The following is a 23,658-nucleotide window of genomic DNA, read 5'->3' as shown; positions in this document are numbered from 1 at the left end:
AATTTTAACGTACTTTAAAAAAACGCAAACATTTTGGGTAATTTGCTTCATTATGTTTTACTACATAGGGAGAAAATGAAATATATATGCCTATTCTCAGAAAAAAGTTTTGTACCTTTTCAAAAAGTACACTTTTTTAACTTAAAGGTGCCTATTGCTCCCTCGTTGGTATCTTAGAGGTACGTACCTCAAAAAATTTAATAGATTCAAGTGGATTTAGTTTCCTGCATGTGTTGTCTTTACATTTTTGCATTTACTAATATTTAACTTTTAAGGTTACACATGCAGTCAAGTTTTTTGTCATCATTCAATATTTGTTCAGCTGCAAGACATTAAGTGTTTTCTTGGGGTATATCTTCAATATTGTGGTGTGACCAGGCTATTCCACAAATCTCCATGTCTGCCTTTTGAGCTGCTTTTTTTATTTGCTAGTGTTCATTATCCTGATGAAAGGATATATTAGTTCACCTGTCAGACAGATGGTCTCACAAGCACTCTCTGATGCAGAATTTAGAGCTGATTCAATGAATGAAATTTCATGTTAAATCTTAATTGTATGGATTTAAAGTGGTGACAAATGTAGTGCTGTTTGTTTTCATTGTTACATGTACAAAATGACTTTTATGTTAATTTCACGTGTTATTTAATAAAGTATATCAACTTTATTAATATATGCCATTTAAAAAAAGGTCAGAAGCAGAAGCGTTAAATTCAGACCTTATGGATCAGGGTATGTGGTGCAACATTTCCAGTGTGTAGCGCAATATTTTTCAAGGGATGTAGCAGTTGTGGTGCCCGTGGGACTTTGCATATTCCAAGGGGACTACAGGAGGGAGTAAACAAGGGTGTGAAGCTTTTTTTTAACTGTTTTGATGGAATTATTATGTTGCAGTTATTGAAAGAGAACTGCTATGTGATTTCTTTAGGAAGCCAATGGTCTGCATTTCATAGCAAGTTTAAGAGAACCACAAAACTGTGTGCATTAATGCAAGTTTATAGCCCCAGCTTTTGTCACAGATTGACAGATTTCATGGCATGTATCATAATGGTATATCTATAAATATTAGCTGCATGGGGCTACAAACCTTCTGTGTGGTTGACAAACAAAATCATAAACTTCTCAAGTTGTATGCTGAATATGTACAAATAAAACCCTTTACTGTTATAAATGATAATGTTAACCTCTTGTCTTTGATATTTGAAAACAAAATATTGCATGTATATGATGTAGTACTGATTATTACAGCGAGAGGGAGACAAATAGACCCTTTGCTGATTTACTATGATAATCTGTTAAGCCAACAGTTTATCAGAACCTAATTTAATCATATTGTCCTCTGTTTGAATAAATGCACAAAGCATTCATATGCATATCTGAAAATAAAATAAACACATTTATCCAAAAACAACTCTCTGTGTTGATGTTACTCAGTTACAAGTTATTAAATAATTTTTTATGCATACATTGCATGCATAATAAAAAAACATTCTGTAAAGTGATACTCTTTGTGTCCCAATTTGCAGTCCTGCATAGCCCTGGTCTCCTGTATGGTATAGGACACTATATATAATTGAACATCCCATGCAGTCAACTTATTGCTGTTATATTTGATCATCTACTGCATTCATTAAACAAATGCTTAATCACTATCTATACAGCAGACTCAAAAATATTATAATATTTATTAGTTTTTAATGTAAAAGCTAACTTGTTAAATGAAGCCTATCATCAACAAGACCGAGCCCAAATCACACCTGAGCAACAATAATGACTGTGAAAGGTATTTGTTTAAATTATTTTATATCGCAAAACAGCTTGACATTAACAACGTTTTATTTTTACAGTAGGCTAGTTCAGTCAAATGCGAGATGTATGGTTAGCTGGTGTTATTTTGTCCACCCCCTGTTGGCAATATGTTAAAATCTCCCACTTTAGATTGAAGGAAGTGGAGATTCTGAGGAGGGTGGTGCGCGGGCGCGTGTGTGCTCGAGAGAGAGAGAGAGAGAGAGAGAGAGAGAGAGAGAGAGCTGCAGTTAAGATTGGACTCTATCGCGTCTTCATGATTAGTGTAAAATGCTTTAGTATCTGATTAGCGCGCGCTGTCATTCACCCGTGCTGTCAATCAAAGATCAATCGCGCGGGATCCGCAGACTTCAGTCAGGTGAGTCGAATCGCGCGCGCCGACGCATGAAATCAATTCATCCTTTTGGCGCCGTTTGTTTGTTGTTTTTGTGAATATGCAGCACCACCAGCCAGGACAACCGGCAAACAAATATCTGTAGACTTTCATATTCTTAAATATAGATTTATATTTAATATATATGGATGTAATGTGTTAATGGCACTGTCACGATGACCAAACACACCAACAACACGAACCGTTGAGAAGGGAACCGCTTCTAAATCAGAGAAATGCATGTGAACAGGATCGAAATGGAGAGTCTGCGCATCTTTATGAATGAAACAGGCGGCGTATGATATGCTGAACTCAGTTTACTTCTGTGTAATGCATTCTTTTAACACAGAGCAATGTTACCGTAAAATATAGATGATGCAGTTTTCATACAGCTTTAAAGTCCATGGGAATTGCAATTTCGCGTGCAACTGTATCGAGTTGGTACATAGCCTCTATACATTTCCATTGCACGTGTGTGCGCCAAACAGTATGCAGGACGGGAAGAGGCTTAATGCGTTTCATGGGAAATACATGCATTTATGCGAATACTGCAAACTCATGTTGTATATAATCATATATATATCAAAAGCCTGAACATAAAGTGAATTAAAAAGCTACCGTGTGCTTGCGTGGGCTGTGTAACCTAACGTGAACAGCACATTGCCAAAGTGGAACCGCGCACTGCTGACGTCGTCCTGCGTGCATTAGTATAATAATATATCATCACATAGAGGCAAAGCATGACGCTTATGAAGATGCAGGCTTTGCTCGTAATGCAATATAATGCATCAGTTTATAAAGAGAATCATTTGCATGCATACATCGATATTAGTAGAATAAAGGCAAGCATACAGCAGTATTAAATTCATTTTGCAGGAGGTCCCATGGAGATACATTACCCTGGTTTTTAAGATTGTTGTAAGAAGGGTGTCAGGTATTACCCCGGCGGTTTTATTTGAGATTAGTCCACTTCTTCGCTCTCAGTAATCTATAGTGACAGGTCAGTCCCACTGCTGTTACTGAAAACTGTGGCTCATAGTAGGGAGACTCCTGCAACAGCTTACAGTAAGCAACACTGGCTTGGATTGCATAAGATGTTTTGTCTTCTGGTGCTTTACCAAGAGGCTTTGCTGGGCTGTGGGGCCTATAGGCACTGCTGATCAGAAGCAGAATGTATACCCATTTAGAAAACTAATGTTCCTTTGTCTCCACAACCTCCTGTGTGATTTAATGAGGGAATATAATGGTCCAAGTGTGGAAAGCATGATATCGGATGCAAGTCTGTCTCGATGCGTTAACTCTATTATGTAGGTATGATGACAAAATTTTCAAAAACCCCAAAACTCAAAATGTATCACATGACTAGACAGAGCAGACATTCCCATTTACAAAAATACCAGGATTGTAAAAATCTGTTGAGTATTGAGAAAGTTATGCTATTTTTAATATAGAAATCAGAGGAAAAAGTTATATATGGATGTCTATGGAATGTGTGTGACCGAAATGCTGCGTATTCACATGTTTTTGCTTGTAACTTTCTCATTTTATCAGATATTTGCATGAAATTTTAACAGAAGGTAGAATTTTGTTAGTACTTTCAAAATAAGTTATAAACTTTTACTGTTTTAGTTGGAATGGGCATCAAACTTTAGTTGGAATGTGCATCAGACCCATGGTAACCATGATTTTTCGAACGATTCCTGCAGTGGACGTTCTGACAGAACGTTCACTGTAGTCTATTAAAGAGTAACTAAACCCTAAACCAACTTTTTTTAGTTAATGATCTGTAAGAATGAGGCTTTATTAGTGCTGTTCATTGATTTTAGTAAGTTTTTTGACATTTGGATATAAAGTGTTTCAATACTATAATATATGGTGTAAAAACGTCTGAGTGCTGCCCTCTTCAGGTTGAACGGTGGCTACTGCAGTTGAATTTTCCTATTGGATGTTGGGTCCAAAAAATGATTCGTGACGTAAGCAGGTTCAAGCTCACCACGCCCTTGTTACGATCTCATCACACACTTAGTTCGTCCCCTCTATCTCCGTTGGGATCTGCCCACTTTTCTTGCATTTTTCAAATATTGCAGTGGGTGGAGTCAGGCTCTGACCAGGGGTTTAGTTACGCTTTAATAGATACGTGACTACCAAATTTCCGCGGTTTATTTAAATACCTTCTCCACCATAGACTTAAGAGAACAATGTTTCAGGACCAAGATAAAAGATATTTATTTGGGTCCATCTACCTTTCATTAGAGACCAGAGCTTAGTGGAAGCACACCGCCCGGTTGAAACTGACACAAATGTTTAAACAGCTGCTGTGAATTAAAAACACCTCCGAGTTGAAAGTTAAAAATATCAAACGCTTCCGGTGGTCGGACTTGACATATTTATTGTCGTATTTAGTAAAAACATACTACAACCTTGCGACGAGAAGTGGATATTGCATGACACACATTCAAAAGGACTGCGTGGCTGAAAACAGATTCTTCGACCCAGAAATTCGACGCGCGTGCCCGCGATGTCAGCATTGCTATATTATGTGTTTTCTCTTAAGAATGAGAGATCAAGAAAAGGGACTGCCTTACAATGATAAACACTGCAATAATGCTTGAAAAGAATGAAATTGTGATGAAATGATACTCATTTGAGTTTGATTAATTTGATTGAATCCGGACATACTAGATTTCCACCTACACTGTCAGAGAAGGAACAAAACTGTATCTTTACAGGTATATTAAACATAATACGAGGTTGTACCATTCTAAATTACTGAAAGGATCTATTTTGTTCCGTTAAAGGTACACAGTTAAAGTACAAGTTGGGTATTTTACACTTAAAGCCCTGTTTTCAGATTGTTTATGATGAAATAGAACGGTTTTGACTGAAATTTGGACATATGATGCTGGCCCGAGTTTGATGTTTCACCTCCCACCTCTACAATGGGTGTAGAGGTACACAGGAACAATCCTTCCTAAAATCCATTAAACTTTCGTTTACAAAGACATGAAACTCATCGAGTGGTCAGGGGTGTTCACTGATATGCTCACACAAAAATCGCTGCAAAAGATGCTTTCCAACAGATGTTTTAGCATTCGTTGTTAACTTGTGAACCTATTTTTTAAAAAAACCTCTCACCCGTACATTCTTCCGCTTAGAGCTTGAATAAAAGACACTCCAGCCCAGTTGCTGGCGATAATCCGCCTTTGCCAATCGCAAGAATACAGACAAAGTTCCCTGGCGCGGAGTAATACCGTACCTCACAACACATCTAATACAAGCCAATGGAGTTGGACAAAAACTACGATAAAACCTGTTGGAAAGCATCTTTTGCAGCGATTTTTGTGTGAGCATATCAGTGGACACCCCTGACCAATCGGTGAGTTTCACGTCTTTGTAAACGAAAGTTTAATGCATTTTAGAAAGGATTGTTCCAGTGCACCTATATAGCCATTATAGAGGTGGGAGGTGATACAAGAAACACCCGAAAATTCTTGGGACAGCATCATATGTCCAAATTTCAGTCAAAACCGTTCTATTTCATCATAAACAATCTGAAAACAGGGCTTTAAGTGTAAAATTCCGAACTTGTCCTTTAACTGTTTGGTCCACTTAAAATTTAACTAGTACAAAATGGTTCCTTCAGGTACACAATAGGTCTTTAGGGGCCTTGTCCACCATCGCATCTGAACACGTTTTTTAGCTTGCCTCTGGTTACTATGATACTTCTGTTTTGTTTACCAGTCGTTGTACGATGCGCCGTGGGTTTGTGACATTGACGAGCTGAGCATTTCACCACAAGTTTTCCACCAGCATGGAAAATAAATGCCAGCTTCTGTTGTTTTTGAGAAGTGTGGTGGTTCCATTTTCAATGTGTTGTATACCCATGGGTACAAAAATTTACCACCCATAGACTGTAAAAAATATGGACGTAGTATACGTGACGTCACCCATAGCTTTCTAAAGATAGTTTTTGAAGCCAATAGTAGGCAGGCAGTTCCTGCCGTCATCATCTTAGCCGCACCGTGCATTACTTGCGGATATCCGAAAATGGGTAAAGAGGCGGGACGTGGGTGAAGCTGAGGTGGATGGTTGCTGAAACCACGCCCGCCTAGCTCGACTCTAGTGGCAGCAGTGACTGTTCAACCATCAATCAAGTGACTACGCCCTTAATTATGCAGAACTTTAAGGCTTAATATAATTTAAACAGATGAGTTACAAAAAAAAACCCTCACAGTTGTCATGAAGGGCAAAATTAGCTATACAGACCAAAAACAATTTTTGTACCAGGCTGTAAACATATTTTTAATGCTCTAAAGTTGGGCATTTTAGATGGTCTATGGGAATTAACTCCCTTTTGGAGCCTGCCTCTAGCGGCCAGTCAATGAATTGCAGTTTAAGTCAATCCATATTGGCTTCATCAGAGAGATTGTAATGTTGGCCCCTCGGTACCACCCCAGTGCCTTTTTTTGACAGTGTACTATGTAGACAATTTCAGCAGTAACAACATAAACAAGCGGCATTGGTGGAACAAACGTAACTTACGGTAAACTCTGCAAAGAATCAGTAACAACAGAGTCCTTTTAAAGTAGTTTATTTCTGATAACAACCAAAAAAACAACAAAGTAGATTACCTTAGTTCATATATCATATATCAGCTAAAGCGTATACAAAACGACACTGAGCTAACGTTACTATGTAAAATATGTACTATATATTGTATACAGTACAGTGTATATGTATAGCAGTGATCCATGATCGCCTTCTCCCCTCGTCTTTAGGAAATCAAAACATTAGTTATTTTTGACAAGGTATTTGTTCCAGAGTTTAGTTTAGCAACTAGTCAGACCATTAAACAAACAGAGACCGGAAGAAAAGTTACGCCCAGATGCGACAACACATGTGCGTCCGATAAAACTATAGAAGCAGGCAATTTAGGACGCAGCCCACTGAAACAGGAAGTTACGGTTGGGCATACTGAGAGGCTCCTCCCACTTTAAATAATTGCCAGAAGCATTCAGTTTACCACAAAGCCTAAAATCTGATGAGAAGCTAAAGTGCAGAATTTCATAAAAATCGTTGATCCATATAAATGGAGGTGAGAGACTACACGTTTTAAATGCTTATTGCTAATTTTTTCAATGTTTTGGACCATACTAGCTTATAGATATGCATAAGGCTGGACGGTATATTAAAGCAACACTATGTAGTTTCCATGTAAAAATGACTTACAGCTCCCCCATGTGGTTGAAAGCGCAACAGTGCCTGGTATCATACACTTTTCTGCAGGCAGGGGGAGGGGCGGGGCTGTGTTTCCTACCCTCCACCGCCACTTTCAGAGTGTGCTTGTAGCAGCTAGGAGGCTGCTCAGGTTGCAGCAACAGTACAATTTGTCCAGTTAAAAGTAGTTCTATCACTGAAATAATTTTAGAGACATTATTTAAAGGTAAAAAAACTACATAGTGTTGCTTTAAGTTTTAGTAACATATGGGATTAGACAAAACCGTCTATATCCTTATGGTCGTATGACCCTCATTCTTTGCAAAAGTATCTCTCCCAGAGATGAGGGTCTGAGATCAGACTTAAGCTTTCCAACCAGCTCGCATGGTGTGCACCATATTATCCAACAAGGAGGAAAGGTCTGTTTCAATAAAAGTGATTGTGACATCTTACATGGTTTTGACTTTGTATAAAATACAGTGATATTTATCGTCTATAGTATACCACCATTGAATTCAGGGTCAGTTTCGCCCAGTCCTGTGCTTAAAGCAACACTATGTAGTTTTTGACCTTATTTCAGTAGTAGAACAACTCTTAAATTGATCAAATTTACTAAAGCTACAACCTGAGCTGCCTCCTAGCAGCTACAAGCACACACTGTAAGTTTCGTGTTTGGGTAGGAACACACAGCCCCGCAAATCCCCTGCCTGTGGAAAAACATTGTGGCTACTAAGTAACACAGGCCACTTTACCTGGTCGGTGTTCACCGGTTCCAACAGCTTAGTGAACAAATTCACGTGTATTGCCTTGCCCACGGGGAGGCTTATACAACAACGCTATTACAACACTGGGTACAGACAATTGCGCTATGAACCACATGGGGGAACTGTGAGCCGGAGTTACAAAGTGTTGCTTTAATGTCAACATATTTAAACTTAAAGCCTAAATTTTTTAATTTTGATCATGTGGGGACTTTCAGATCCAAGTTGTTTGTCAGTGTGCTAGTCAGTAATTAGAAACAAACACAAAGCCTCTTCAATGAACTGTAAAATGTATCCAATCCTGTCAAGATAATACTGCAGCCCAAATCTATTTTGAAGATATTCATGCACATTGTGCCTCCGCCTCATATCACAAGAGCTTTGCTTTTTCTGGTGTGGATGCATGCTGGCAGTGTTAAATCCCTTGAATTGGGTCAGTGGAAGTGCGTTCAGCAGGACAGACGAGGTAAAGCACAATGATTAGCCACTAAGCCCAGCCCACAGAGGAGCGATCTGTCTGACGGACCCATCGACTGGAAACACACTGATGTTTCTTGCAACGCTGGCAGGGAGACAATTACACCACCGAACATTCATGCTAAGGTAAAACGCAACAGTGATGAACCAGTCAGCTGTAGCAGGCCATTTGTTTTGTTGAATTAATGAGAGTGATTCAGGGTTTTGCATGTCTATTTTTATTATTATTGTCTCTTAGGTGAGAGAGTACATTATGAAAGAATTTTCATTTTTGGATGAACTATCCCTTTAAAGAAAACTCTGACATCATAGATTGATTAAGAGAATCTGATTGGACCGAACTAATCCGCGTTGAAGTGAGTGATAAATTTAGTCTTGCATTTGTTTACAACACTATTTCATATCAACAGTGTGTTTTCTTCTCAGCAAAGTTAAACGAGTGAGGTTGGGATAATCCAGACATTTGGCGCGGGGATCTGGCAGATGGCAGTGGGGTATTTTTAGGCTGTAGTCCTGCTCTCAAAATTTGTAGCTGATATACTGTACGTACTGTAACACCAATGCACACATCTGAAGTACACCTGTGGCATCGGGAAAACCCGGAGGATTTCTATGACAGTAATAATGGTGTGCTGTTGGAGTTTGCTTGGGAGATTTCCCAGAGGTAAAATCTATTGCTTCTGGGTTTGTGTGCAAATCTCAATGGAGATGAGACCTAAATGTATCTCAGGTTTGTTTTGTGTATTTTGTTAAGTGACACAACTGTTGACAGTCATTAAAATATATAGCGCTATAAATTCATGTGGATAATATAACCTAGACCATTTAGTCTTTGTAGAATTTAAAAGGAAACGTTTATATTGAATCTTTGATTTGACTTTGTTGAGATCTATTTCGAAGAAGCAGTTGACTGAGGCAAAAATCTTTTATAAAGATTCAAATATATTTAAACTCATTGATTTCTCATAGTAGAAATATTCAAGATAAGTGGTTTTGCATTTAGATAGAAAATGTATTCAATTTTTATCTCTGACTATCTTCATTATTGCAGTGAATAGGAAGTGTATCTCTCAACACCAACGCTCACTAAAGTGATTCAAATATTTTAATATGCACCCGTTGTTCAATTTTCCCTTTTGAAAAATACAATGTTGTGAAGTTTCGGGAAGTTTAAGTTACAGAAACCTTATCCGCTTTGCTTTAATTCGCACCATAAAAGACAAAATACAGAACCGAATGTAGCTTTCACCAGAGCTGTTTTTCCATTTCCAGCCTCTTCCTGTGTCTCATTAAGTCTCCCTCCCTCTTTATCCCTCTCTCTTTCAGTGTATGTCTACACAATCCAGCCCTTTTATCCAAGTCTGATTTCCCATAGCACTGACAGATGAATGGGTCCAGAAAGCCTCAGTTACACATGTGCGCACACAGCCAACCCTCTCCTCGCCCCTGTGCACATTTGAACACTAATTTATACATATAGACACATCTCCATCCTCTGTCAGCACCTTCAGTGTCAATTTTAAACAGAATTCCCTTTATTCTGTCTGTTGGTGTTGGTAAGGATATGATAAAGAAAGCATCATTCCTGGCCGAAAGCTTGTTTGACTGATAAAGAGAAAGCAGACAGTATATTATACTGCAGAGGTTCTCAGTCAGATTAGAGCAGACTCAGGCTAATGGACCTGGCTTGATGGGCATCCTGTAGAATGCACTGCAGTGATTCCAAGTCTTCCGTGCCAACCCGTCTATTGAAAAGAAAGTAGCTATTTTAAGCTTATGTGCAGTTTTGTCTGTTTACTGTTATTGATCGAGAATGTGTTTTGTTTTGTTTGTGAACATAATGCTTGTGAGACTTAAATCTGTATATGTATTTCTGATATTAATGCGCATTTTTTTTTTTATTAAATACAAAGTAGAGGCAATTAAAGATGTCAATGTCATTTTCGATGTAAAAGGCACAATATGTAGGATTTCACCACTAGAGGTTACATTTTTAAAACAATAACAAAGGTGAAGTGTACACCAAAGTGTTTGAATGCAGCTGAAAATGCCAACTGTGGAAGCTTGGCAGCTTTTCTTCAGCACTTTGGTGCTATGATACCTCTCTTTGGTTTTTGTCGATGGACGATTCGCTGGCTGGTTGTTGTGGTTAAAATTTAACTAGTACAAAATTCTTTCTTAAGGTACACAATAGGTCTTTAGGGGGCGTGTACACCAAAGCGTCTGAACTAGAGGTCTTCTCGGGTCCAAAGAAATGTACCTGACCCGAAATGACTGAACCCGACGTGCATAAATAATTTTTTTTTTTTAGAAGACCCAAGACAAACCCAAGAAAATTAGACCCAAGTCCGACCCGAACCAGTGGCAATTTTTTTTTACCCGACTGGACCCGAATGTAAACGGCACCGACGTGTGTGCAGAAACCCAGCTGGTCTCGCAACCAATGCAGCGAGCTGCTCCATTGTTTTCTTTGTTATCTGATGCGACACCAAGGTAACCACTAAAATGTACATTTAAAATTGACTGCCATGTCTGTCTCAATGAAAATTAACCTACCGCCAGCCGCACACAGTTACCTTCTTTTTTGCCCGCATTCAATGCTTAAATCGACGTTGATGCCACCTTCACATAAAAGGTATCAGAGGTATGGAAGCATTTTAGATTTCGCAAGCAAGACGACGACAATACTGTTGTAGCTTTTAATTTCTTTTTATTAATTACTCACTTGTAAACTGCTGTTCACTGTTCTTTTTTATTAATATAGTATTTGTATTAAATCTATTTTTATTGTGTTGAACCGAGAACCGGAATCAAAATCGAATCGCTAGCTTGTGAATCGAAATTGAATCGATCTGGAACATCTGAATCGATACCCAGCCTTTCTAATATTATACCCGACCCGTGTCTGAGGCACACGTGAAACTTTTAGACACGAACCCGATTGGGTCTCGGGTCAGACCTCGGGTTTTCGGATCTAAGTGGACCAGTGAAGACCTCTAGTCTGAACACGTTTTTTAGCTAAGCCTTTGGTCGTTATGTGTATAGAAAGGTCTAGGTGAGTCCATGCCTTGACACGTCAGGGCTGTTTTGGTGGCAAAAGGGGGACCTGCACAATATTAGGCAGGTGGTCATAATGTTATGGCTGATCGATGTATATGCCGGCCGCAGGACAAATGCTCCGGTGTACATAGGGGTTTAATGATGTTATGAAGAATAGTGGAACGATTGGAGATGTCGTTTTCCCCATCCAGAAACATATGGAATGCGTTAGTCATGTTCACAATTATTCACATGTTCACAATTATTAATTATTATAATATTTTTTTTACCTGTATGTTTTGATCACATTATTTTGTCATTGTAATGGATTAGTTACAGGGAACAACAGCGGTGTTCCACTTCTACATTTGTCCAAACGTGTTGCCATAGTTTCTACAAGTGGAAACAGAGGATAGCGTGGATATTACTTCACTGATGGGCGACAATGACAAGTGACGTTATTTAAAGGCGCCATAGAATGTAAAACTGTATTCATCATAATGTGAGCCTCAAACACTATTGTTTCCTGCTTATGTAAACCTTGTGAATGCAAAAGACAGCTGAAAAACAGACCAATCTCACATAACCCCGATTGTGACGTTACAGTCGAGATGTACGCCCTAACATTAAACTGCTAAAAACAACGCTTTGATTGCTGCGTTAGCGTTATATGCTAGTTAATGTTATATGCTAGCATTTAAGCTGAAGTTCTACTGAAACGTCCATTTCCAACCTTAAAACAATTGGTTGCTCCTCAAAATGAGCCTGATGAGCTTCACTGTGAAACAGCCAATCAGAACAGAGCTCAACAGTATTATTCGTGACTCTTCCAAATAAGGTAATAACAGCCGATTTTATTCTAAGAAAAAATCATAGGGTTGTAAATGGACATGTAAAACCGTTTCTGCATAATTTTTGCACTTAATAAAGCCATATACCTTCTATATAGATATTAAGGGTGTCACGATTTCGATTTTAAATCGAAATCGATCAAAATTAAGTCACAACTTCAAACTTCGGAAAAAAAAATGGAATCGTCGATGCTGCCATTCCCCCATGTCACTTCCGGTCGGTTTGCCAAGCAGAAAAAAACACACTTGTTGAGTGCTGCGAGTCTTAAATTGGCATAGCAACCTGTTCAAAATTTTTTTTTGAGAATCGAACCAACCGAGGATTTGGAGAATCGTGACACCCCTAATAGATATCAGAGGACAATTTAACATATTTCAATGGATTCGTTGGCACCTTTAAAGCAACACTATGTAGTTTTTTACCTTTAAATAATGTCTCTAAAATTATTTCAGTGATAGAACAACTTTTAACTGGACAAATTGTACTGTTGCTGCAACCTGAGCAGCCTCCTAGCTGCTACAAGCACACTCTGAAAGTGGCGGTGGAGGGTAGGAAACACAGCCCCGCCCCTCCCCCTGCTTGCAGAAGAGTCTCTGATACCAGGCACTGTTGCGCTTTTCAACCACATGGGGGAGCTGTAAGTCATTTTTACATGGAAACTACATAGTGTTGCTTCAAAATTTCTTTGGATATACAAATTCTTAAAAACTTTTGGGATAATTTAAGTACACAGCTGCATAAAGTACATCATACTGTGCAAGTGGTTTTTGGATATTTGATTTGATTACAAAAATCTTATATAATGTACTCATTTTTAAATAGGATTTGTCAATTTTTTATTTAATTGTGACTTTATATGACGTCTAAACAACAATATCTGTGAAATTGTAATAATTATGATAAGTTTACTGTTACAAAGTATGAAACAGTTTTGTACACTGTTTTATGTACTTGCTCAATAACAGATGTTTGTTTATTTTTAACCAAAAACGGTTACGGATTGCAGCTTTAAGTATAGTCAGGAATAATTATTCTCCAAGCACTACACAATTTGCTAATGTTATCATTAAGGAACCAGAGTCATTACATTGGCTACGCCGGAGTGTGTGGTTAGCAAACAGAAACAGCCGTGTACTGATTCCCACTCATCCATTTACTGTGATTGTTTAAGAGGAAGTGGCACAGTGCCCATACTATTCAGCAAACATTACCCGTCCAATCCTAATGTCAGAGTGATTTACGCTATTCCACATTCACTTTGTTAAAAGCAAGGTCATTCCTAAATCCAACCGCATCAGCACATTGCTGTGAGAGGGCTCGGGGAACCTTGAATGAGGGACATGCATTACAATCTCTAGTCATGCCAACTTTACTCTATAATAGAGTTTGGCTGGAATAGCGAGAGACTGTAACAGCAGTTATATGCTCAAAAGATCGCCAGCCCTTAAACCAAGGATTTAAATAGATAACGCGGCACTCCTAGGATGATTGACATAAATCACAGACACAAGCATGTGCGACTCCTTAGGAGAGGCGAAACGGAGTAGCAGCCTGTCAGAGGTCTAAAAATCCACAGACACAGGCATTGATCATAGGCTCAGTGTCCTCTGTTCATTGATTCGACAGCACACTGGGTGTGAGGGAAAGGGTAGGAGGCACCAGGGCTCCTCTCAGATGAGAGCTCGACCGCTGTCCGGATTGATGCACCCTGCCAAGCGTGTTGCTGCGCTTTAAGCCCACAGTGCAAGTACACTGGTGTCACACGGGGTGTATACAGCGGCTCTTTAAAGCATTGGCTATTTAATAAGATCTGTATTTTTTGGAGAAGCCAGCTTTAAAGGAATACGTAACAAAACACTTTACTAACGCAACTCTTTAAACAAACAAAAAAATACTTTAATCCTACCTTCATTTGTTCTCTTTTATCATCTCTCAAATATGGGTAGGTTTCTTTGAAAATACCACATTTTAAGGCAAAAAGCTGAGATAATAGTATTTTTGTGAAGGACTTTTGATGTTGGGTATTGGTGCCACCTGGTGGATAATAGCAGAAATATGGATTGTCGGACAAACTCGGGTTATTGGCAGGAAAGCGCGTTCTCTTAATTGACGGGTTAGCTTGTCAATGGCGAGGAAAGAGTTAATATGTGATGCATTGACCACTTAAAGGAAGGGTACATGATTTTTGAAAAACTCTTTGGACAAGGGAGTCAGGCCGAGTTTCGAAACACACTTGTAGCCAATCAGCAGTAAGAAGCGTGTCTACTAACCGACATCGTTGCCTGAGTTGCGAACATAGACTGTAAAAAAGATGGACGACGCCCATTCGCTCTCTTCCATTGGTGAAAAGTGAAGCCGCCAGTGACCCGATACAATGCTGACATCTTGGCTCTTGTGTCTGCGCAGTAGTCGGGACCAGTCCTGCGCAGTAGTGAGCAGGAAGTAAAGCCGTGAAATCAAGGCCTCGCCCTCGCTCTCGCAGAATGCGCAAGTCACAGCTGTCAATCATCAATCCGTTTTTATAGCATTAAATAACAAACTTATTTTAAAAACAAACACTTGAATTTACATCAGCGTGATAAAAACTACAGTAAGTGACAGAAACCAGCTTCGGAAAAAAGATAATTGAAGTGTAATTAAATTGTTTAGTTGGTCTCAAGTCCCATTGAATAACATGTGGAGGCGGGTTTATGACCTATACTGGGACCAGTCACCGGGGGGCGATCGAGACGTTTTGGCTTCACTTTTCAGGGATTGTGCGGCACGCTTGGTTTGCGTATGTGTAGTCTATCAAAAGAAGAACCAGAATCTATTGGGATTAGGGGCGTGTTTGTCAAGTGATTTCAAATGTCAACATTGGCTTTCAGAGATCATGCACCCCACCTTTAAAGGTGTTGTGTGTAGATTTTTTGTGACATCTAGCAGTGAGATTGTGATTTGCATCTACGGGTCAGTTCACAGCTCACCCCTCTCTTTCAAAAAGCATAGAGAAGCTACGATAACCACAGGAAAAAAAACATCGTCTAGGACAGGGGTAGGCAAGTTCGGTCCTAGAGAGCCGCAGTCCTGCATATTTTAGCCTAAGCACTGATAATCTAACCTGCTGTCTAAATCCTAAAGACATTGATTAGCTTGTTCAGGTGTGTTTGAGTAGGGTTGGAACTAAACTCTGCAGGACTGCGGCTCTGTAGGGCCGAACTTGCCTACACCCGGTCTAGGACAATGTAGTGTCAAAATGCACTCTATAGAGCACAGGCCCGGGGTGGGTAATCGGGAGAACCGGGAGAATTCCCGGTGGGCCGCTTCACTTTTGGGCCGGTCGAGTTGTTTTTTTTTTTTTTACATTTGTCACGTTAGTGAGCCTATCTTCTCTTAAATGGCAGCGCGCAGCCTCTGCATGGGTTGTACCATGTGAGGGAGTTTTCCCCTCCCCTCCCATAGAGTTGGTTCGGTCCATAGCACGTCCAAGAACACTTTTCTCCGGTAGGCTGGGCCGGCCCCTGAAAATGAGAAGGCCATGAATAAACACTAAATTCAAGTTATTTAACCCTCAGGTTGTGTTCAGAACCCTGTAACACCTTTTGTTTTCCCAGTCAAAAATGACCAGCCTAAAAAAGCTTATAAATCACTTGTTATGCCATTTACCCAATATTGTATTCAATATTTTTGTCAAATTGTTTTCTTTTTTAATTAGGACTTTTATATTTATATTTGCATTAATCATCGGCCTCATAGCATTAGCAATGCTAATAATTTATCAACCTTTCCTCATGGAATACACTCTAAAAAGGGCTGGGTTATTTATATATTTGATATATTGGACAGAACACGCTGCTGGGTTAAAATTGACCCAGTGCTGGATTGTTTTAACCCAACTGTTGGGTTATTATAATCCATGGTTGCATAACAACAACCCAACATTGGGTTATTTTTAACCCAGCATGGGGTAATTTTTAACCCGCATGTGTCCTGTCCAATATTTACCCATTATGGGTAAAAAGTAACCCAGCCTTTTTTAGAGTGTAGAGGAATATTTTTGTTAACTTCTCATCTTGTGAAATATTATTTAACTTTTACCTTATTTGTTGAACCATGATATTAATAAAAACTATAGTAAGAGCTGAACTGTTGCTTAATTTATCCAATTTGAAAAAAGTGCTAATTTGGAATAACACTATGGAAAAAGTGGGCCGGCCTTGGGCCTGAAACTCCCGGGCTGAAAAGTGGCCCCACTCCGGCCCTGATAGAGCACTTTGTCTGTTTAGGGCCACTATAGATACATGGCGGTGCAAAATGGCGACTTCCATGTAAGGGGTCCCATGGTGTATGTAGATAAAAGCGGCTCATTCTAAGGTAATGAAAACAATACAGTTCATTATGTAAGGTCTTTATACGCCATTTGATAATATAGTTATTATATTATATTGCATTTCTGCCAAGAGATCCTTCTGAAAGTTTCACAACACACTTTTAATAAGCTATGTTTCGCTTCAGAACACATATTAATTCACTGGAGTCATTAGTATATCTTTAATAGTGGATGTATGGGAGCATTGGCATGTTGAGCCCAATATAAGATTTCGACATGGATGGTATTTAATATTAAATTATTTGTTGTGTTCAATGGCATGGGGCAATTATGAGAGATTTTTCATATTTGGGCGAACTTATCCTTTATAGGGTCCATGGCACAAGACTTTTTTAAGATGTAAAATAAATCTTTAGTGTCCCCAGAGTACACGTGAAGTTCTAGCTCAAAATATCATATAGATAATTTATCATAGCATGCTAAAATTGCCACTTTGTAGGTGTGAGCAAAAATGTTTTGGGCATGTCCTGTTAATAGCAAATGAGCTGATCTCTGTATTAAATGGCTGTGCCATGGTTGGATGGTGCAGATTAAGAGGCGGTATTATCCCCTTCTGACATCATAAGGGGAGCCAAATTTCAATTACCTATTTTTTCACATACTTGCAGAGAATGGTTTACCAAAACTAAGTTACTCGGTTGATCTTTTTCACATTTTCTAAGTTAATAGAAGCACTGGGGACCCAATCATAGCACTTAAACATGGAAAAAGTCAGATTTTCATGCCATGGCCCCATTAATTAGACAAAAATCCCTCGCAAAATGTTATGTACTATATATTAAAAGGACAATCATGTCTGGCACATTCAGAGAAATACAGTAGAATACTGATTTACATTTTGCTGGAACTTCAGCAGGAATCCTAAATAATATCGATGAATCAGACGCCGCGGCACTGTGTTCATTCTCCAGCTATCTGCTCAGTGTGAAATGAAGCTATTGATTTCTGAAGTTGAAATGCGTGTAAAGCCTGGAAATTGTGTCCTGGCTTGTTTTTGCATAATCCATACGCAATTCGCCGTGTGTTTAAAGTTCCTGGCTCTCTGACATTGACAAATACAGTCTGTGTCTCGGGTTAATGAATGTATGGTTGAGTTTGATCATGCCGTGAAAAGAAATGCAGCCACCTGCGCACCTGTGACCACACAAATGCACAATACAAAGAACGTAACAAACGTGCATAACAAAAGTAAATGCTTGTAGATGAATCAGTGTGGTCTAATGATGAATCCATGACAATGCAATGACAGAAAAAATGGTCAAAACGTGATCCAAGCTGTCAATGGGACATTATCCTTTAAAAAGGTCCTAATTTAGGAACAGATATGTATACATTCGGGTACGAATATGTACCTTTGAAATACTAATAGGAACTGCAAAGGTGTACTTTTTTAAAGGGTAACCAGTGACAGCTCATATAAGCATCTATACGAGCTTGTCGAAAGTCTAATTTAAAAAAAAGTCTCATTTGCTTAACTCACAGACACTTTATGATAGTGTGCACGCTGGCATAAAACTTTTCATCATGACTGGCGACAGTAAATAATGCACTGCTGTAAACTTCATCAGTAAAAAGAGTATCTGATGGCGATGCACAGATCCACTATGATGGGTTACGCTGTGATTTCATAATGGCACGATGGATGACAAGGCTCTTCAGAAAAGCCACTCGAGTCCTGTCTAGAAGCAAAAATGTCTACTCATACTTCACGTCGGTTTGAATAACAGAGTTAAATACCCAATGAATAGATTATGAGCATGTTAAGCATTAAGTGCATGTTGGATTTAAATGGGATTCTTGCAATGCGAGACGCTTCATTCGTGAATTAGCCGATAAAATAAAGTAACTAAATGTAAGTTTGGAAAGAACATGCTCATCTAAACTTGATTTATTGCCAGGATATAAAAGCAGCCTCTTCATATCGGTGTCTGTTCTTTCTGCATCCCTCCTCCCCTTTCGCCTATATAATCATTATTAGTAGTGCAGGAGGTTTGGGTATCGTGGGTGCATTCATGAAATGCATTTGACAAGATTAAACTATCATCGCAAGTGCAATCCTCTAAATATTTCATTTTTATTTTTATTAGGTCTAAAAAGTGAGTGGAAAGCCCAAGATGCCCGAGCAGAGCAACGACTACCGCGTGGTGGTGTTTGGAGCAGGCGGCGTGGGGAAGAGCTCGCTGGTGCTTCGCTTCGTGAAAGGCACTTTCCGGGACACCTACATCCCGACGGTGGAAGACACGTACCGTCAGGTGATCAGCTGCGACAAGAGCGTCTGCACCCTGCAGATCACGGACACGACCGGCAGCCACCAGTTCCCTGCCATGCAGCGTCTGTCCATCTCCAAGGGTCACGCCTTCATCCTGGTCTACTCCATCACCAGCAAGCAGTCCCTGGAGGAATTAAAGCCCATCTACCAGCAGATCCTCGCTATCAAGGGCACCGTGGAGAACATCCCCATCATGCTCGTGGGAAACAAGAGCGACGAGACTCAGCGCGAGGTGAAGACGGACGACGGCGAGGCCCAGGCCAAGATCTGGAAGTGCGCTTTCATGGAGACCTCGGCTAAGACCAACCACAACGTCACCGAGCTTTTCCAGGAGCTGCTCAACCTGGAGAAGAAGAGAAACATGAGTTTGAACATCGACGGCAAGCGGTCCGGGAAGCAAAGCAGAGCCGACAAGCTGAAGGGGAAATGCAGCGTCATGTAGACTGCTGGATGGAGATAACGCTGAGATGGAGTGATAGCGTGACAAAGGAACTGGAGATAATGTTATTAAACGTTTCATGCTTATTTCCTGCAGACACCTTAGATTTCATCCTGCTCCATCAGTCTTGGCCTTAACAACAACAGTGGCCGAATCATATTGCATTGCGTGTTTCTCATTTACTGTTTATATTCACATCAAGAAAATGCTGAGAAACATCGAGTTTCAGACAGCAAATGCAATAGCCTTTAAAAAAGCCCTTTGAAGCGCATAATGCAACCATTTTGTTTTATTTTTCGCAAAAATACAACATTGGTGTTTGGCTTTATAATGCCAGAGAGGTGTTAGCCAAACATAAGAGTCAGATATTATTTTGCATAATGTATGTAGCAACTAATGTGAGCCTATAGCTGTGAAGGCTTACATTGTGTTATTCACAATCTTAAGTTTTTATTATTATTTATTTATTTTTTTAAACATTACTTATACCAGGTTGAAAAATAGTGTTGAGGTTATGTATCAATTTTGAAAAATGTAGACTGCATTCCCTTTAATAATGTTGTGTATAAGCTACTTTGATTTGTTTTTATGATAACGTTTTGATTATTTTTGCATGGTGTCTTATATAAGGACAGACGATATTTAAGACAATCATTTGTTAAACAACAAATTGACTGAGATGTTACTCCATCTAAGATGCTCTCCAAAACATTTGAATCTTAACATCTAAATAGATCATTCAGATTTCATGCACACATTCTCAGCCGTCAATTTGCATAGCTTTCCCAAATTGAGACACTTCTGAATTCGCTGAAGTGAACCATCTTGATTTTCATGAGATGAACTGCTAATCTTCTCCACAAGTGCGATTGAGACAATAGCGGATCTGGCACTTACAAGAATGAATTTGCAAGAGGTCTCTATTAGCACGGTGGATGACAGCAAGAAGCCCTGATTTGCATGTTTTTCCTTGAAGTATTCCCGTTTTCCTCACAGGCAGCTTTCCCAATACAAGCTTTTCTTAATCTTTGATTGGAGATAGTACACTCTAAAAGTGCTCGGTTATTTTCAACCCAAAATGCTGGGTTGTTTTAACATTTTGTTTACCATTTTTGATGAAGTGCTAGGTTGAAAATAAGACATTCTTAGAATGTAGAGATGTAATACGCTGATCTTAATACAAGGTTATTGTTTAAAGACAATTTAGATGTTTAGTCCTTAAAATACTTGAGAAAAACAGAAACACGAACAGCTTTCAGTTTTCAGCAAATCGACATTGAAATAAGAAACCATTGGGTTTTTAAAAGGGCCTTGGTTATAAAGCATATTCTATTTATTTAACCAGGTGATTGCCTTGTACAAATATGAATGGCATTGCAAATGCGCCCCTTTAATGCGCCTTCAGGTCGTGTATCACGACACTAAGTAAATATGGTACAGACAGCATTGTGTTATCCGCTCTGGGCTGCGAACAAAGTTACGATTTGAAGGGTATGAGACGTGTGTAGAAGAAACACCTGCTACTCAGAAACGCCATTTAATAGTTCATAATATAATTTTAATTGTATTGTCCTCTCTCCACGGTTTGTTTATTCTGTTGTTAAATGTGGCAGTGAACCACTACGCTGATGTGCAGCATATTTAAGAGATCCGGATGTAAAACAATGGGTCTCATTCACTAAGCATGTGTACGCACACATTTGTTCGTAAAATGTGCGTACAGTCATGATTCAACAAAAACTTTCATACTAAAATTTATTTTAAATGTATGCAAAAACATAAGAACAACTTAGGCCACACATGCACATTAATCATGAGCAAGGCAAAATAACCCTATAATATATATCTGTGTTATATATTGTTTTCCTTGTTCATAATTATTGTGTACATGTGGTCTAAGTTGTTCTTACGTTTTTGCATACATTTAAAAGAAATTTTACTATAAAAGTTTTTGTTGAATCATGATTTGTAAGATAAAACATAAATACGCACATTTTACGAACAAATTTGTGCGTACGCATGTTTAGTGAATGACACCCAATGTGAGCAGTACAGTTTACTTATCTTAATGTATGCAAGTTTACTTTTTGGGATACATTTTTTAAATTATGTAAAAAGTTACATATAGATTTGTTTTTTTATTTGACCTTTAAATTAGATTTTTGGAAATATTATTATTAATTTGAATCATGAAAACTTAAAAAGGACTAATAAAAAAAAAATGCAGCATGGAGACTTGACATAACTTGATTCGTTAAGAAAGTAACTAAATAAAAATCTATGTTGATTTGAAATTATTTTTTACAGTGAGTAGCAAACATTATATGCACCTGCCTAAATATCATTATAGGTGATTAAATAACTCGCATATATACCGATGATACTATGACATGCACTACAAAAGAACAACAGAAAAAAACATAAGTCATAAATAATTTCTCAGCCCATTACTTCTTATTGACGTACATGATGTGATTTCGATATTAGATTCTTGACTGCCCCACCAACTCATTTATCCCCCAAATATGGTGCTAATATATAATTTATCACCTTCATACCGGCGACAGTAACTCGGTTATGCAATCACATCATGGTAAAAACATTTCCCTCTTATTGCTTGTGCTTGCAATGTCCCAGTCCATCTTCCCGGTATGAAGTTTAGGCTTGAGTATATACAGTACAGAGGCAGTATATATAAATCTCTATATAAAGCCCACTCATCTGGTGTATGACTCACACTGCTGATAGAATCGCAAGCACTGCAAGCTGCATTAGAGGAAAAACTGCAGCATATCTTATATTTCACATGCGCTCTGAAGATTTTTTTTATTTTGGTTGACCTGATGATATGTTTGTAAACTTCAACGTTCACCCATTATGTCTAGAAAAACATTTTGTGATTTAATCATGCATATATTGTAAATACATGTAAATTGTATGTAAAGACGATATATGTAAAGTAATGAAAAGTGACTCTCATTCGGATGACATCGGAAGAGTGAAAAAAAATCATCCGGACGGATTAAAAAAAATCATTTTAAATGTATGTTTTCGGGCAGAATGTACATCTAAGGTTTATCCGGTCAGTTTTTGCATTTTTCAGATTGTATCCCAAATCCGGTTTACACAGTGAGCACTTTAACTACCCAAGGGTAATGGAATGTACTGTGAAACACATTGTCAGAGTTGAATTACTCATATGTAAATCTCATAAGTGATCTCCATTTCATAATTAAGACAGCGCATGATCCAAATAGATGTTAGCCAGCATGAGGGCAAGGAACAAAACTGTGAAGTGACTTTATAACTTAAATCGTTGCTTTATTTGATTCTTTTCTTTGGTTCGGTTTTGTACAATATTTTATACGTTTTATTTTTATTTCTAGCTCTTAGAGCTCTCTTCTTACTACTATGTACGATAATGTCCTTTAGCAATAGTCTTCCTAAGACATGGTATGCTCACGCATTTCAAATGATGAAAATACAATGACATAGTACACTTATAGATATATATATATATACCTGCAAATATTCTATATAATAAATCTGCAAATTAATTTTCCTAATAAAATCATAAAGGAAAAACTGAATCTTTTTTTGGACCCGAGCATTTGAATGTGGCCCAATTTGCTAAACCTGGTTTCCATGGCAACAACATTACTTGCATCACACTTTTTCAGCTGACCCAGGTGTAAATACTTGAATTCACAAATGAAGAAAAGAGGCACAGTCAGAAAAGCTTAAATTGCATGCTATTTCGGTATAAAGCATTTTATGGGCCAATGCAGACCGAATGCTCAAAGTAGAGCTGCAAAGATGTTTAAAAGGCATGGTATGTGTTCTATACAGAAACTTATCCAGATTAACGTCTCTGTAAATTAAAAGAGACATATTATAAGACTTTTTTAATATGTTAAATAAGTCTTTGGTGTCCCCAGAATGCATATGTGAAGTTTTAGCTCAAAATACCCCACAACATGTTAAAAATCAGAAGCAAAAATTTTTTTGGATGTGTCCTTTTAAATGCAAACACTGATCACCATAATGGTGGTTTGTTG

General features: G+C 38.5%; 1 protein-coding gene across 2 annotated transcripts; it reads left to right on the top strand.

The window, feature by feature from the left end:
* Nucleotides 1-1,995: 1,995 nt before the first annotated feature.
* Nucleotides 1,996-21,363, top strand: diras1b (DIRAS family, GTP-binding RAS-like 1b). Of its 2 annotated transcripts, none has more exons than XM_065277196.1 (2): nt 1,996-2,162; nt 18,980-21,362. In XM_065277196.1, the coding sequence occupies exon 2, from the start codon at nt 19,007-19,009 to the stop codon at nt 19,601-19,603; it is 597 nt and encodes a 198-aa protein (XP_065133268.1). In that variant the 5' UTR covers nt 1,996-2,162; nt 18,980-19,006; the 3' UTR covers nt 19,604-21,362. The 2 variants fall into 2 exon arrangements, with proteins under 2 accessions (XP_065133268.1, XP_065133269.1); XM_065277197.1 differs by lacking the exon at nt 1,996-2,162 and adding an exon at nt 8,509-8,758 and having other exon boundaries at nt 18,980-21,363.
* The last annotated feature ends 2,295 nt before the right edge of the window (nt 21,364-23,658 follow it).

Source organism: Paramisgurnus dabryanus, chromosome 6 (genome assembly GCF_030506205.2).
Source record: "Paramisgurnus dabryanus chromosome 6, PD_genome_1.1, whole genome shotgun sequence".
Taxonomy (NCBI): Eukaryota; Metazoa; Chordata; class Actinopteri; order Cypriniformes; family Cobitidae; genus Paramisgurnus; species Paramisgurnus dabryanus.
The sequence above is the reverse complement of the archived record's forward strand: the minus strand, read 5'-3'. Positions and strand labels throughout refer to the sequence as shown.